The following is a 14745-nucleotide window of genomic DNA, read 5'->3' as shown; positions in this document are numbered from 1 at the left end:
CTGCTGGATGACTAACTATGTTTTTATTTCAGTAAAGTTCAACAAGAGCCAAATATATGGATACAAGTGGAGATGTGACATGATACGGGAATCATCCAACCCAAAAATCGGACAGCGTGCAGGAACCAGAAAATTAAGTTGAATAAGTTTTTAAATAGGCAGCATAAATCCAATATCTTCGTTTTTTATTGTGATACAACGCAGAATAGCCCTTTCTAGACTTTTGTGTCATACCACTCAGCAAATCCTAGCCTAATCACAGAACAATTTACCACAACCAATTAACAATGGTAGGGCTTGGACTGTAGATCACTAGAGGAAACCCACGCAGTCATGGGAAGGAATGCACAAACTCCTTACAGGCAGTGGCCAGAATTGAATCAGGGGGGTGGAGTTTCAAGATGGCGACGTAAGCATCTGCCTTTTAGGCGCTCTTTATTTTTTTAACTATAATCACCCTTTAATTAGATCTTTTCGAACTTAATCATATGAGTTGCTACCTTTGATTGACCCTTTTTTCCTAAAATAATAGTTGATCTAATCTTGTCAAACCTAAAATGGCTACAAGTAAGAAATCGGCTAAGGATCCTGTATCTATCGACGCAATTTCTGGTCTTTTGGACATTAAACTGGATGTTAAATTTGCGGGTATGGAAAGTAAATTGGACAATAAACTGGATGCTAAATTTGCGGCTCTGGAAGGCAGACTAGAAGGTAAATTGGACAGTAAACTGTTAAGTTTGGAAAGGAGGATTACTTCGAAAATATCCGATCTTGAAGGAGTTGTTAAATCGCTTGAAACTAAGTTTCAGTCGCAGGCGTTAGAGGTTCAACAGCATGGAAATAAGATCACGACTCTTGAACAATCAATTTGTGAAAAAGCACGTACAATTGAAGTGTTAGAGAAGAAGATAGAGTCGACTGCTAAAACTTTAGATCAGTACAAGTTTAAAATTACTGATCTTGAAAATCGTTCTCGCAGACAGAATTTGCGCATCATCGGAATTCCCGAAAAAGTTGAGTCCGGTGATTTAACTGAATTTTTCTCTAAATTACTGTGGGAAATTTTCGGTGGTGAAGGTTTGAAAAATGAACCTGTTATTGACCGCGCTCATAGAGTTGCGAGGTTTTCGTCTGTGTCTGATAAACCACGAGCGGTGATTGTTCGCCTTCATTATCCTCGTGAGAAAGAGCTTCTAATTCGATTAGCTCGTAAAAAAGGTATGATCTCCTACAGAAATTATTCATTTCGAATAGTTGAAGACTACTCGTATGAAGTAATGAAAGCCAGGATCGCTTTTAAACCAGTGATGGCAGAGATTCATTCGATTGGATTTAAACAAGCTTTAATGTATCCAGCGAAGCTTAGAATGGTGCTGCCCGACAACAGTCTACACTTTTTTAACACTCCTGAAGAAGCGAAGAAATTTGTTGAAGAATATCGATCCTCTAGTGCAACTTGAACTATGAGTTACATTGAAGATTTTTTTTTGGAGAGAGGATGTCATTTCATTTTAAGTTTTAACCCTGGAAGTTGGGTTATAACTTTTTATTTTGAACTATGGGTCTGGGTCTTTTTTTTTTACTACTATTATTATTGCTTATAGATGCTGTTTTAATTTTTATAATATCCTTTTTTTATACACGTTTGTATTTTGTAATAATGAATTATTTTTTCAAAATGTCGTTTCTTCTTCCCATAAGTCTTTACTTTTTATAAGCGTTTATTTGCTTGCCTGTATTTAGAAATGGAACAAAGGTTTTGAATTCTTTTTCTTTAGTTTTTTTTTATATATGTTGTAGTGTCTATTAAATCTTTTTTTTTTAAAAAAATTCTATTTTGATAACTTTTTTACTATACTTTCTTATTAGATTGCTGAATTTATATTCATATTTTGTAATATGGCTTTCTCAAAATGTCGTTTCTTCTTCCCATAAGTCTTGGCTTGTGAAACGTCATCTTTGTATCTGAATATGGAATTTCTTTTTTAAAGGTGTATCACATTTTTAAACTTTAATGTGCATTTTTTTTTATTAATGATTTTTCTGGTTTTACTATTTTAGTTTTTTTTTTGATTTGTCTGATATGGGTGTGTATGTGTATGTGTATATATATATATATGTAGGTATATATATATATATATTTTTTTTTGCAACTCTATATTTTAATTGGGGTGTTATATAGTTTTTTCTTAAAAAATTTTCTTATGGAGCTGCCATCTTGAAATGGGGGTAATATTAGTATTAGTTTATGCGCCTGCCGCTTGGCTTTCTTTCAAAGGGTGGGGGGAGGGGGGAGGGATCTTTTTTCATGCTTTTGCTTTTTATTTTTTTGCTTTTAGTTTATGGGCTGACTTTAAATTGTTAATATTGTTGAGGTGTCAGGATCTCCGGATGCTCCTGAATCAATTTTCCTTCTTCCTAAATTGTGGGTTATGTGTCTTTTTAACCTTTTATGATACACACAATTAATATTGGTATGATGGATAAATCTATTAACTTTATCTCGTGGAATACTAATGGTTTAAATCATCCGATTAAACGTAAAAAAATATTTAAAGTATTCCATAGATTGAACGCTAATATTATTTTTGCACAGGAGACCCACATTAGGAGGGAGGATAATCAACGTTTTTTTAGGTTCTGGAAAGGACAACAATTTCACTCAAATTGTACCGCTAAAATTAGGGGTGTGTCTATTTTTATAGACGCCTCAATTTCGTTTACACATTATGAAATTATTTCTGATCCACAGGGTAGATTTTTGTTGATAACTGGTTCACTTTTTAATCGGAAAGTTGTTTTAGTTAATATTTATGCTCCAAACTTTGATTGTCCTGAATTTTTTAAACGTTTATTTACTTCTCTTCCTAATTTGAATGAATATATGTTGATTATGGGTGGAGACTTTAATTGTTGTTTGAATCCTTCGATGGATAGATCTAAACCTATTCGAACTCTTCCGAATAGATCAGCTTTACTTATTAATTCTTTTATGGTTGATTCTGGAATTACTGAAATATGGCGGTTTTTGAACCCTAAAGATAAAGAATTTTCATTTTTTTCACATGTATATCATAGTTATTCTAGAATTGATTACTTTCTTATTGATCATCGTTTATTAACAGATGTTATTGATTGTAAATACGATTCTATTGCTATTTCGGATCATGCGCCTTTGAAGTTATCTATCAAGATTTCGGATTCTTCTATCAATACTAGATCTTGGAGACTTAATGCTACTTTACTTCAAGATCCAGAATTTATTACCTTCATAAAACAACAAATTGACTTATTTTTTTCAACAAACTATAATGAAGAGATTGATAAAGGAATACTTTGGGACTCTTTCAAGGCTTTTATTCGTGGACAAATTATTTCATATTCCGCTGGTAAAAGAAAACAAAGATATTCAGATATAGCTTTATTGGTGGATAAAATTAAAGAAATTGATAAGATTTATTCCGTTACTCCTACCAAAGAACTTTATAAGAAGAGAGTTGAGCTTCAAATGGAACATAGTTTATTATTATCTTCTTCAATTGAGAATCAATTAATTAAGACTAGGGCTCAATTTTATATTCATAGTGATCGAACTGGTAAATTGTTAGCTAATCAATTAAAAGCTATTTCGACTAAGCGACAAATTATTAAAATTCGTAAACAAGACGGTAATTTAACTACTGATTATAAAGAAATCAATAACACTTTTCAAGATTTTTATAAATCTTTATATCAATCAGAATTTGACGGTGACCGGTTTACGATGGATAATTTTTTTAATAATTTGAATATTCCTAAACTGATAGATGAAGATTGTAGCTTGCTTGATGCTCCTATTTCTATGGATGAAATAAGAGAGGCTATCTCATCAATGAATTCAGGGAAAGCTCCTGGTCCTGATGGTTTTATTGTAGAATTTTTTAAAACTTTTTCTTTATTGCTTTCTCCTTGGCTATGTGAAATCTTTAATGATGCGTTTGTTAAGAAGAGACTACCTCAATCGTTTTATGAAGCTACTATCTCTTTAATTCTTAAAAAAGATAAAGATCCTACCTTATGTGCATCTTATCGCCCTATATCATTATTAAATGTAGACTCTAAGATTCTTACAAAAATTTTAGCCATTAGATTAGAAAAGGTATTACCACAGATTATTTCAGAAGATCAAACTGGTTTTATTAGGAATCGATATTCCTTTTTTAATATTAGAAAATTGATTAACATAATTTATACTTCATCACCTACAACCCCAGAATGTGTTATCTCATTAGATGCTGAAAAAGCCTTTGATAGAGTTGAATGGACATATTTATTTAATGCATTGAGAAACTTTAATTTTAGTCCTAATTTTATATCATGGATTAAATTAATATATTATAAACCTGTTGCTTCTGTTCTTACAAATAATTATAGATCCTCTTTTTTTCAATTATCTCGTGGTACGAGACAAGGTTGTCCTTTAAGTCCTTTATTATTTAATATTGCATTAGAACCTTTAGCTATTGCTATTCGTGAGTCTCCTAATATTTTTGGTATTACCCGTAATGAGAAGTTATACAAATTATCGCTTTATGCTGATGATTTGTTGTTATATATTTCTAATCCTAGTAGGTCTATTCCTGCTATTTTATCCTTGTTGGCTCAATTTGGTAGCTTTTCTGGTTATAAGTTAAACTTAGATAAGAGTGAGTTATTCCCTTTAAACGCGCAAACTTTATTGAGTGATAGGATGCCATTTAAAGTTGTTACTGATAACTTTATCTATTTAGGTATAAAAATCACCAAGAAATATAAAGATTTATTTGGACTGAATTTTTTACCTATGCTTCATCAAATTCAGCAACTTACTACTAGATGGTCTCCCTTATTTTTATCATTAGTTGGTCGGATTAATGCTATTAAAATGATGATTTTACCGAAATTTTTATATTTATTCCAAGCTTTACCAATTTTTATTCCTAAATCTTTTTTTGATAATATTGATTCAAAAATTTCCTCATTTGTGTGGCAAAATAAAAATCCTAGGTTAAGCAAAAGGCAATTACAAAAGTCTAAAAAAGATGGTGGTCTAGCTTTACCTAACTTTAGATTTTATTATTGGGCGAATAATATTCGTAACCTAATGTACTGGAAACTAGATTTGGATTCACCTGTGTGCCCACAGTGGGTAAATTTGGAATGTAGTGAGGTTAAGGGATATTCTATATTTTCCGTTCTTGGTTCCTTTCTTCCTATTGATTTAGCCAAATTCAATAAACAGATATCTAACCCTGTTGTTAAACATACACTACGAATTTGGTTTCAATTTCGCAAATTCTTTAATCTGAAAAACTTTGCTCTGGACAGCCCTATTTTATGTAATTTTTTTTTTAAACCTTCATTGACAGATCAAGCTTTTAGTATATGGAAAAGGAAAGGTATAAAATGTTTTCGTGATCTTTTTTTTGAAGGTACTTTGATGTCTTTTGATCAACTATCCAACAAATTTGAATTACCTAAATCTAATTTTTTTAGATACTTACAAATTAGAAATTTCTTACATAAAATTCTTCCATCTTTTCCTAACTCAACTCCATCGGATTTTTCAGATTTGATTTTTACTTTTAATCCTTGTCAGAAGGGATTAGTAGCTTTTATTTATAACATGATTATGAAGATACAGCCAGAAATATCGGATAGAATTAGACAAGAATGGGAAAAAGAACTTCGATGTAATATATCAACAGATAAATGGGAAAAAATTTTACAAATGGTTAATTCCTCCTCTATTTGTGCTAAACATGCTTTAATACAATTTAAAATTGTACATAGAGCTTATATGTCTAAAGATAAACTTGCCCGATTTTATTCGCATATTAATCCTCAATGTGACAGATGTCACTTAGAAGTGGCTTCATTGACTCACATGTTTTGGACATGTCCCACTTTACATAACTATTGGAAGGACATTTTTGATGTCATTTCCTCAGTATGGAATATCGATTTACAACCCCATTTTATTACTGCAATTTTCGGTATACCAAATGAAGATGGCAATCAGCTTTCCCCTTCAATCAGACGAATGATTGCCTTTGTAACATTAATTGCCAGAAGGTCTATATTACAAAACTGGAAAGAAGTAAATCCTCCTACTACATTTCAGTGGTTCTCCCAAACTATTTCTTATCTGAGTTTGGAAAAAATCAGAAGCACTATCTTTGATTCTTCAATTAAATTTGAAGAAACCTGGGGACCATTTATTCGACACTTTCATATGAATTAATTTGGCTTATTTCAGATCCTTTTCTCTACTTATACTTGTTCAGGTATGGAGTTCTGGAGTTCTTTTCTTGACACCTTTATATATTTATAAAGTGCTATTATTGCCCATGTTAGTTTTAGTTTAGTATTTTTTTTCAATATATATTTTTTCTCATATATAATTTCAATTTTTTTTTTCTTCTTTTTTCGACGATTATTTTTGTTTTTTTTTTCATATATATTTATATAGACTTGATTGATTTATGTACCTTTTGTTGATGGATGTTTTAATAGGATATTATTATCCTATTACTAATGTAATCTCAAGTTTATTGAATCTGTAATCTATTCATTATTTTGTGTTGTTTTTTTTTATATATGAAATTTAATAAAAAGATTGAAAAAGAAAGAAAAGAAAAGAATTGAATCGGGGTCACTGGATTCGGGTAAAATGTTGTGCTACCCACTATACTTACAAGCGCAGGAAAAGGAAACAGAATGAAGAAAATAAGCAGCCAAAACAAGTGACGTGTGTCAACAATGAGCACAGGTCCATACAACTACAAGACACAGAAGCAGTATTTGGCCATTGGGCCCATCAACTCTGCTCCACTATTCCATCATGGCTGATTTATCTTCACTCTTAATCCCATTCTGCTGCCTTCTCCCCAGAACCCTAGATGCCCTTAGTAATAAAGAACCTATTGACCTCTGCTTTAAAATATACCCAAATACCTGGCCTCCATGGGCAAATAAATACCTGACCAGGTTGTAACACAGCCTTGGCACGATGGCTTAGGACTCGCCATCCTCATCTGCCCCTGCTCCCTACAATTTCCCTTTCAACCCTGGCACCCAAAATTCTACTCACTGTAAACTCTGACCTTATAGCTGAGGCTTTAGATGGCATTGGTCAGACCACACAGAGAATTGTGAGCAGTTCTGGGGGCCTTATCTAAGAAAGGATGCACTGGCACTGGGTCCGGAGGAGGTTCATGAGGATGATCCCAGGAATGAGAAGTATGACAGGAGTTTGAGGGCTCTGAGCCTGTACTTGCTGGCGATTCAAAGAACGAGTCTAGGACCAGAGGGCACAGCCTCAATTGAAGGACATCCCTTTAAAACAGATGAGATTGAATTTCTTTAGCCAGCAAGCAGTGAAACTGTAAAATTCAGTGCCACAGATAGCTGTGGAGGTCACTCATTGGGTATAATTAAAGTTGATAGATTATTAATTAGCAAGGATGGCAAAGAAGAACGGGTTTGAGAGGGATAAGAAGTCAGTCAGGATGGAATGATAGAGCAGACTTGATGAGCCATCGACAAAAGAATTTACATCAATCCAAGAGGAGTTATTAAAGGTGATGACCAAAAACTTAAAGTACAAGTTTTAAGGGACATCTTTAAAGACCTGCATGTAGAGTCATAGAAATTTCAAAGAGGAACTCCAAGGTTCAGGATATTTGAAAAGATGGCATTAATTTGTGGGAAGCCAGGCGAGAACTGAAGGAGCACAGACCTTGAAATGTGAACAGGACTGAAGGCTTAGAGAGGGGGATAGGTGAGACCAAGTCATACTAGTTCCATGTGATAGAAACTTTAAACTTAAATAGGAAATAAATAGTTTAAAAAATAATTTCTTTTGTGATGGTTGTATAAGAGTCGGAGTAATACAGCATGGAAACAGGCCCTTTGGCCCAACTCAACCATGCTGACCAAAGTGCCCACTTAAGCTCGACCCATTTGTTCTGTATCCCTCTAAACCAGGGGTCCCCAACCTTTAAGTTATGGATCCCTTTCATTAACCAAGAGGTTCGTGGACCCCAAGTTGGGAACTCCTTCTCTAACCTATATCTATCCATGTATTTATCCAAATACGTCTCATTGTGCCAAAGCTCCTTTTTGCTGTAGTTCTGGGATAAGCATCAAATTGGTCTTATTCCTCCACTCTCTCTATGACCTTGCAAATTCTTCCCTTTAGATACTTAAGCAGTTCCTTTTCAAACCCTGCAATTGAATCTGCTTCCTCTATAACACCAGCAATACACGCTGGGCTCTAATCATTCACTATGCAAGAAGAATTTAATTTGTCAGTCATCATTTGATATCCTTTAGGCCTTGCCATCTCCAAAGGACACAGGCTTTCTCTACATTCTTGACCATTTTAAATCTCTTCAACTGCTTTATTCCAAGGAAACCACACTTCTCCAATGCATCTTTGTAACCAGTCCCCAGGATCATTCTGACAAACCTTTCATCATTTCCAAAGTCCTTACAACATCCTTAAGATTTGTAACCAGAATTGAACAATACTTCGTTTGTTGCCACTAAGATTTCCTTGCTCTGCTACAACTGCTACTCCTATAACCCAAGCTCCTGAATGCATTTAACCACTTTCAATAAACTATACACCCATAATATAACATTCAGCTTTTCTTAAAAATAGTCTGGAATTGTGCACTCAACTTAATATTGCCTGTTCAATACCTCCTGCCATTTTGTGATACTTCACATTTTCTTAGTACTTATTTTCATCTGCCACTTATTCACTCAAACCATAAGCAGACCTCTGTACCTCTAAATCTATTACTACCCATCTCCCAGTCACTACAATCACCAAATTCTGTGTCATCTGCAGATTTGAAAATTGCACCCTACCCACCTTTCACGTCTACCCAGCACCCTGCCATGCTATTTTAACCAGTTAGCAAGCCAACATTCTGTTTGCACTGCCTCATTTATTCCATGGGCTTCAATCTTGATAACAAGCCTATTGCATGGCACCTTATCAAATGGCTTTTGAAAGTCCACGTACATCAACCATATTACTGTCATCAACTCCACTGCTTCATCAAAAATCTCTATCAAAGTACACTTTGTCTAGAACTAATTTAAGTCAGCTTCATTCAAATCAGTCTCCACTTATCCAAGTGGTTGCTAATTCTCTACTTGACATTTCTACAACTTTTCCAATTGTGGAGCTAAAACAGACTGGTTTAATGGGTTTGAACCTACACTTTTCATTGAAGGCTATAACATTTGCAATTTTTCAGTCCCCGGGTACCATTTGCAAATGTGTGTGCATTTGGCTGACACTGCTACAATTTCTTTCATCACTTCCTGTAACAAAAATTGCATTCCATCTCAATCAGGTGATTCATCTGCTCGAAATGCCCTAATATACTCAGCCTTTCAAAATACGTTCCCCCTCTTTCAAATGCTTCCACATTAACGTAACAAAAACAAACTGAATTACATCTCTTTCCTGAGGTTCCAAAAGCATATTCTTTTTTGGTGAAGATGGATGCAGCCTATAAATAACTATATAAATACCTCTCTATAAATAACTCTCTCTAAATAACTTTCCCTTTTGGACTACAATTGATCTCCTCTGACCGCTTTTATCAATTTACGTACTCAGAATATTTCTGGGGAAAATGTAATTCATGCTGATCAAGATCAAAATATCAGAGTCATGAACATTTCAGTATGAAAACAAATTCCCAGAAACCACAAGTTCAAGACAAAGTAATCACACCTGAACCCTGCCAAATGTGACCATCTAACAAGAATGATACAGGATGGCAAAAAAGGAAAGCACCTTAGTAAGGGGAGTTTGGGCAGGCTAGAACTTTATTCCTTGGCATATAAATTAGATGGACCATGAATAGAGTGAAGGCACAGTCTTTTTTTCCAGTTTTTGGGAATGACAAAATAGAAGACATGGGTTTAAAGCAGGAAGGGAAAGATTTAATAGAACTTGAGAGATATGTAACTATTTCTTTTATTCCCCCCACCCCACAAGAAGGGTGGTATGTATTTGGAAAGTGCAGCCATTGAGGAAAGTAACCCGGGACAGGTACACAAAAAAAAAAGGTTTAAGGTTATGGTCCAAACGTTGGCAAATTACCCAAACTTGGATGGGCATCTTGAACTGCCTATTTCCATGTTGTATGACCGTAAAACCATATCCCACTACTCTTTCCCATCACTTAAGAGAAAAACATCCCCAAACTATTTCAAAGAGTCAACATGAAACAGCCTACCTCTTCCTCCACAGTGGCTACCCCTTTTGCTCGTAGACGTAGTGTTCCTTTTCCAGTACCCAGCTGCCCACCTGATGCAGATTTTCCCACTTTGCCACGCTGACTTATCATGTCTGTAAGAGAGGCAAATAATGATCAGCATTACGCATCAAAACAAACAACAGCTTGGTTCTTGGGAATTCACGACTACACCAAGTCCCAAGTCAGAACACTTTCGAACCAGCACAACTCTCCACTCCAGGCCAAGATTCAGAATGATTGGGCACTGGTTAATTACACAAAGATAAAGAAAAATGCTCAGAGGATGCAGGGTAGAGCAGGCAACATCTGAGGAACAGCTGAGATTTCAATTCAGTAACTTTCCAAAATCAGCCGATGATCTTGTGGGTGAACATCTGTTGGTAGTCACTTACTGATTAGTTGACACAGTAAAATGCCGCTGATAAGTGGAGGCTGGGGATTGAGGAAGTGGGGCAACCATCCAGTTCAAAAGCTGACTTGTAACGCAAGTTTCTCATACTTACATTTTGATAGCATCTTTAAAATAAAGCAACATTTCCATGAAGTACCTTATCAGATAAGATTTGACATTGAGACATGTCTGGAGGTATTAGATTTGCTGCTTGGTTAAAAAGATAGCCTTTGAGGTGGATCAACTGAGAAAGAGGGAGCCGAGTTTATGAAACAAATTCTAGAGTTAAAAGGTATTAGCCACAGAAGACAAGAGTGCCAATGTTGAAGTGATTAAATTTGCCAGCAATCAAGTCAAAACAGAAAAAGTACAAATTTCAAAGGTATTTGCACTGGAAGAACACAAATGGACAGGGTTCTGTGGAGAGATTTGAAAACAAGGATTAGAAAATTAACAGTAGAACATTCCGTAACTGGGAGCTGATTTAGATCAGCCCGACAAGAATGATCTGCGAATGTGTTCAAATTAGGATTTAGACTGTAAATGAAAAATTATTTCAAGTGGTGAAAGAATCAAAAATTCAAAGTACAGTTATTAGCGAAGTATGTATGCAGCATACAACTAATACTTGTCTTCCCAAAAGCAAGACTGGAACTAATGCCAAATCATAAAATCTTTTAATAACATTGCACTCACTAAAATGTGATCAAATAATTGTTACTCAATGTAGAGCAGAAGTGATTTAAGAAACGGGTTACTCCATGGACTTCTAGAGAGCGGAGATTCTGGACAGGACAGACTGCAATTTTAATTTCTTTTCCATGTCTAGTGATTAGGAGTTGTGGTTTCCAAAAACATGCATTCCCAACCACATTAACCTGACTGGACCGGTAATAAACATAGCAATAACAAGATTAGATTAATGATAAACAGTGGACAAATTATTTGCTATGAGCCAAGACCAAGTTTAGCTCACAGTGATAACACAGCCTATTTACATGAGTTCAATCACAATTCCCTCACGGTAGCAGTGACTAACATCAAAAATATACTTAATTCACAGTGAAGCATTTTGGAGTATTTTGAGTAAAACATGCCATTGAAATGAAAACCCTCTCACTTAAAGGTTTTAGCTACTTCTTGCCACAATCAGCAAAAGTTCTGCATCACCCTTCCGCTTTATCATTTCACTCCCGACACTAAAAGATGAACTGAACATTAGCCACTGGATGGGGACAAGAACCCAGAAAGAAAAATAAACTGCAGATTTTTTTTCCCTGGAATTTTGTTCTGATTGATGTGCTAATTGATGCTGAGAGTGGACCCTGAACTTTCCACCATCAAAATGTCAGTGTTGCCATCCTTGGTCTCTCACTTTGCTTCGTCAAGGGCAAAAACGTGTTGCATGATTTTGCTCACTTCCCAGTCTCAGCCATCATCAGGGAATAAAATGGGTCCATGACAATGACATGGGCAGAACCTAATCTCACTCCTAAATTCACAACTGTTTATTATCATTCACAAGTCTAAAGGACAACTAAATGATTGTTACTCCAGATCTGATGCAGCATAAACAACACAACTTAAACAAATGATACAAGATTAGTTTATATACATAGCCTGACTGTATGTACATAAAGTGACACTAGGTACAGGAGTATCTGTACATAAGGTGACTAACAGGAAATAACAAAGTAGTGATAATGGGTATTTCTGAGTAAAAGTGTGCTACATTTGAGCACCACACAGTATCTCCAACTCAAGCAACTGGAACTGTACAAGAGGTTATCCTTTCACTGATACCAATGTTTCCAGTTACACTGCCCCCAACATTATTTTCTAATGGCCAAGATTTTGACCATCTGTCCTTTCATAATTCAGTGTAAAACTGATTGGAAATAACATCTCCACCTTGCTGATAAACTGCACTGGTGCACCTCAAGGATGTGTGCTTAGCCCACTGCTCTGCTCTACTCTACATCCATGACTAGGTGGCTAGTCTGTCTGTCTGTCCGTCTAGGTACCATATCCGATGCGGACATTGGTGACCATGGTTTTCCATACAGATCTATCCCTTCTTCTTTGGAGGACTTCCATTTCCTCGATGTGTAGCCACCTGGCTAGGCTTTTGATGTACATAAGCCGAGGTCTTCCTCTAGGTTTGCTCCCCTCGTTCCTTCCAGAGAGTATGAGTTTTTCTAGTTCATCTTTCCACATGATGTGTCCTGGGAATCAGAGTTGGCTTTCTCTTATCGTTGGTATGAGTAATCTAACTGCTTGGGCTCTTCTGAGAACTTCATTTGATGTGTGTGTGTGGCCCATGATATTTTTAACATTCAACTGTAGAACCATAATTCAGCTGCTTCTAGTCTCTTTTCCATTGCTGGGGAAATGGTCCAGCATTCACTTCCATAAGTTAGGGTAGAATAAATGCAGCATTGCAGTATTCTGTTTTTAGTGTACATGCTCATCTTTCTGTCTGTTAATATAGTCTTCATTTTCTGGAAAGCTTCTTTCGCCATTGCTATTCTGTATTTGATATCTGTGTCGCACCTGCCATCACTTGTTATTTGGCTGCCAAGGTATCTGAATTTATTGACTTGTTTGATGTTTGTATTTCCAATCTTTTTTTTTAAACTTTTTTTATTGCATTTTTAAGTAGTTACAAAATGAAGTATGAAAAAAAATGTATATAACCCCTCCCCCCAACTGCCCTATAGAAAAAAAAAGAGAAAGAGAAAAAAAAAAGAAAGAAAGAAAGATTGTCTGGTTGTTGGAAGATCTCCACATGCTCCATGGAATTCATAAAAACTTTAATATGTATATTTATTTCTTTCCCCAAATGACCAATTGTTTCATCTTCAGAGCATCTATAGATTTAATCCTGTCTTTAGTAAATAAGGGCTCCAAATTTTCAGAAATGTTTCATATTTATCTCTTAAATTATAAGTAATTTTTTCTAATGGAATACAACCATAGATTTCTTTCTTCCAAGAGTCTATACTTAAATATGTATCCGATTTCCAAGTAACTGCAATAGCTTTTTTGGCTACTGCCAGTGCAATTTTTATAAATTCTTTCTGGTATTTATTTAATTTGAGTTTTGGTTTTATCCCTTCAATATCACCTAATTAGAGTAATATTGGATTATGAGGAAATTGTGTTCCTGTAATTTGTTCCAGTAAGAGTCTTAAATTTGTCCAAAAAGGTTGAATTTTAGAACAAGACCATGTAGAATGTAAAAAAGTACCAGTTTCCTGGTTACATCAGAAACACTGATCCGATAAGTTTGGATTTAATTTATTTATTTTTTGTGGTGTAATATATAGTTGATGTAGAAAATTATACTGCACAATCTTAACCGAACATTTATTGTATTTGTCATACTATCAAGACATAGTCTTGACCAATTTGTTTCTTCAATTTTAATATTCAAATCACTTTCCCATTTTTGTCTTGACTTATGGATTCCTTGTTTAATTGCCTGTTTTTGAATCAAATTATACATACAAGATATAAATTTTTTAATATTTCCTTTTTGAATTAAAATTTCTATTTCATTAGGTTTCGGCAATAACATTGTTTGACCTAGTTTTTCTCTTAAATAAGCCCTTAATTGAAAGTAACAAAATAAAGTGTTATTTGATACTTCATATTTATTCTTTAATTGATCAAATGACATTAATATACCTCCTTCAAAACAATTCCCTATATATCTAATCCCTTTTTGAATCCAATTATATAAAAGTTGATTGTCCATTGTGAAAGGAATAAGTCTATTTTGAATTAAAGATCTCTTTGCTAATAAAGATTTTTTTGTCTCATCATCAACATTTATCTTATTCCATAAATCAATCAAATGTTTTAATATAGGAGATTCTTTCTTTTCCCGTATCCATTTAGATTCCCATTTATATATAAAATCTTCTGGTACGTTTTCTCCTATTTTATCTAGTTCTATTCTAACCCATGCCGGTTTATCTTTCTCGAAAAAAGATGCAATAAATCTAAGTTGATTTGCTTTATAATAATCCTTAAAATTTG

The 14745-nt window shown here is 34.6% G+C and overlaps 1 protein-coding gene across 1 annotated transcript in view; it reads right to left on the bottom strand.

The window, feature by feature from the left end:
- Positions 1–14745, bottom strand: part of LOC132406548 (PDZ domain-containing protein GIPC1-like) — a 78313-nt gene that overhangs the window by 21366 nt on the left and 42202 nt on the right. Inside the window, exon 4 of the mRNA XM_059992360.1 lies at positions 10290–10402. Coding sequence (XP_059848343.1) covers positions 10290–10402 — 113 coding nt within the window. The remainder of the gene's footprint in view (positions 1–10289; positions 10403–14745) is intronic.

Source organism: Hypanus sabinus, chromosome 16 (assembly GCF_030144855.1).
Source record: "Hypanus sabinus isolate sHypSab1 chromosome 16, sHypSab1.hap1, whole genome shotgun sequence".
NCBI lineage: Eukaryota > Metazoa > Chordata > Chondrichthyes > Myliobatiformes > Dasyatidae > Hypanus > Hypanus sabinus.
The sequence above is the reverse complement of the archived record's forward strand: the minus strand, read 5'-3'. Positions and strand labels throughout refer to the sequence as shown.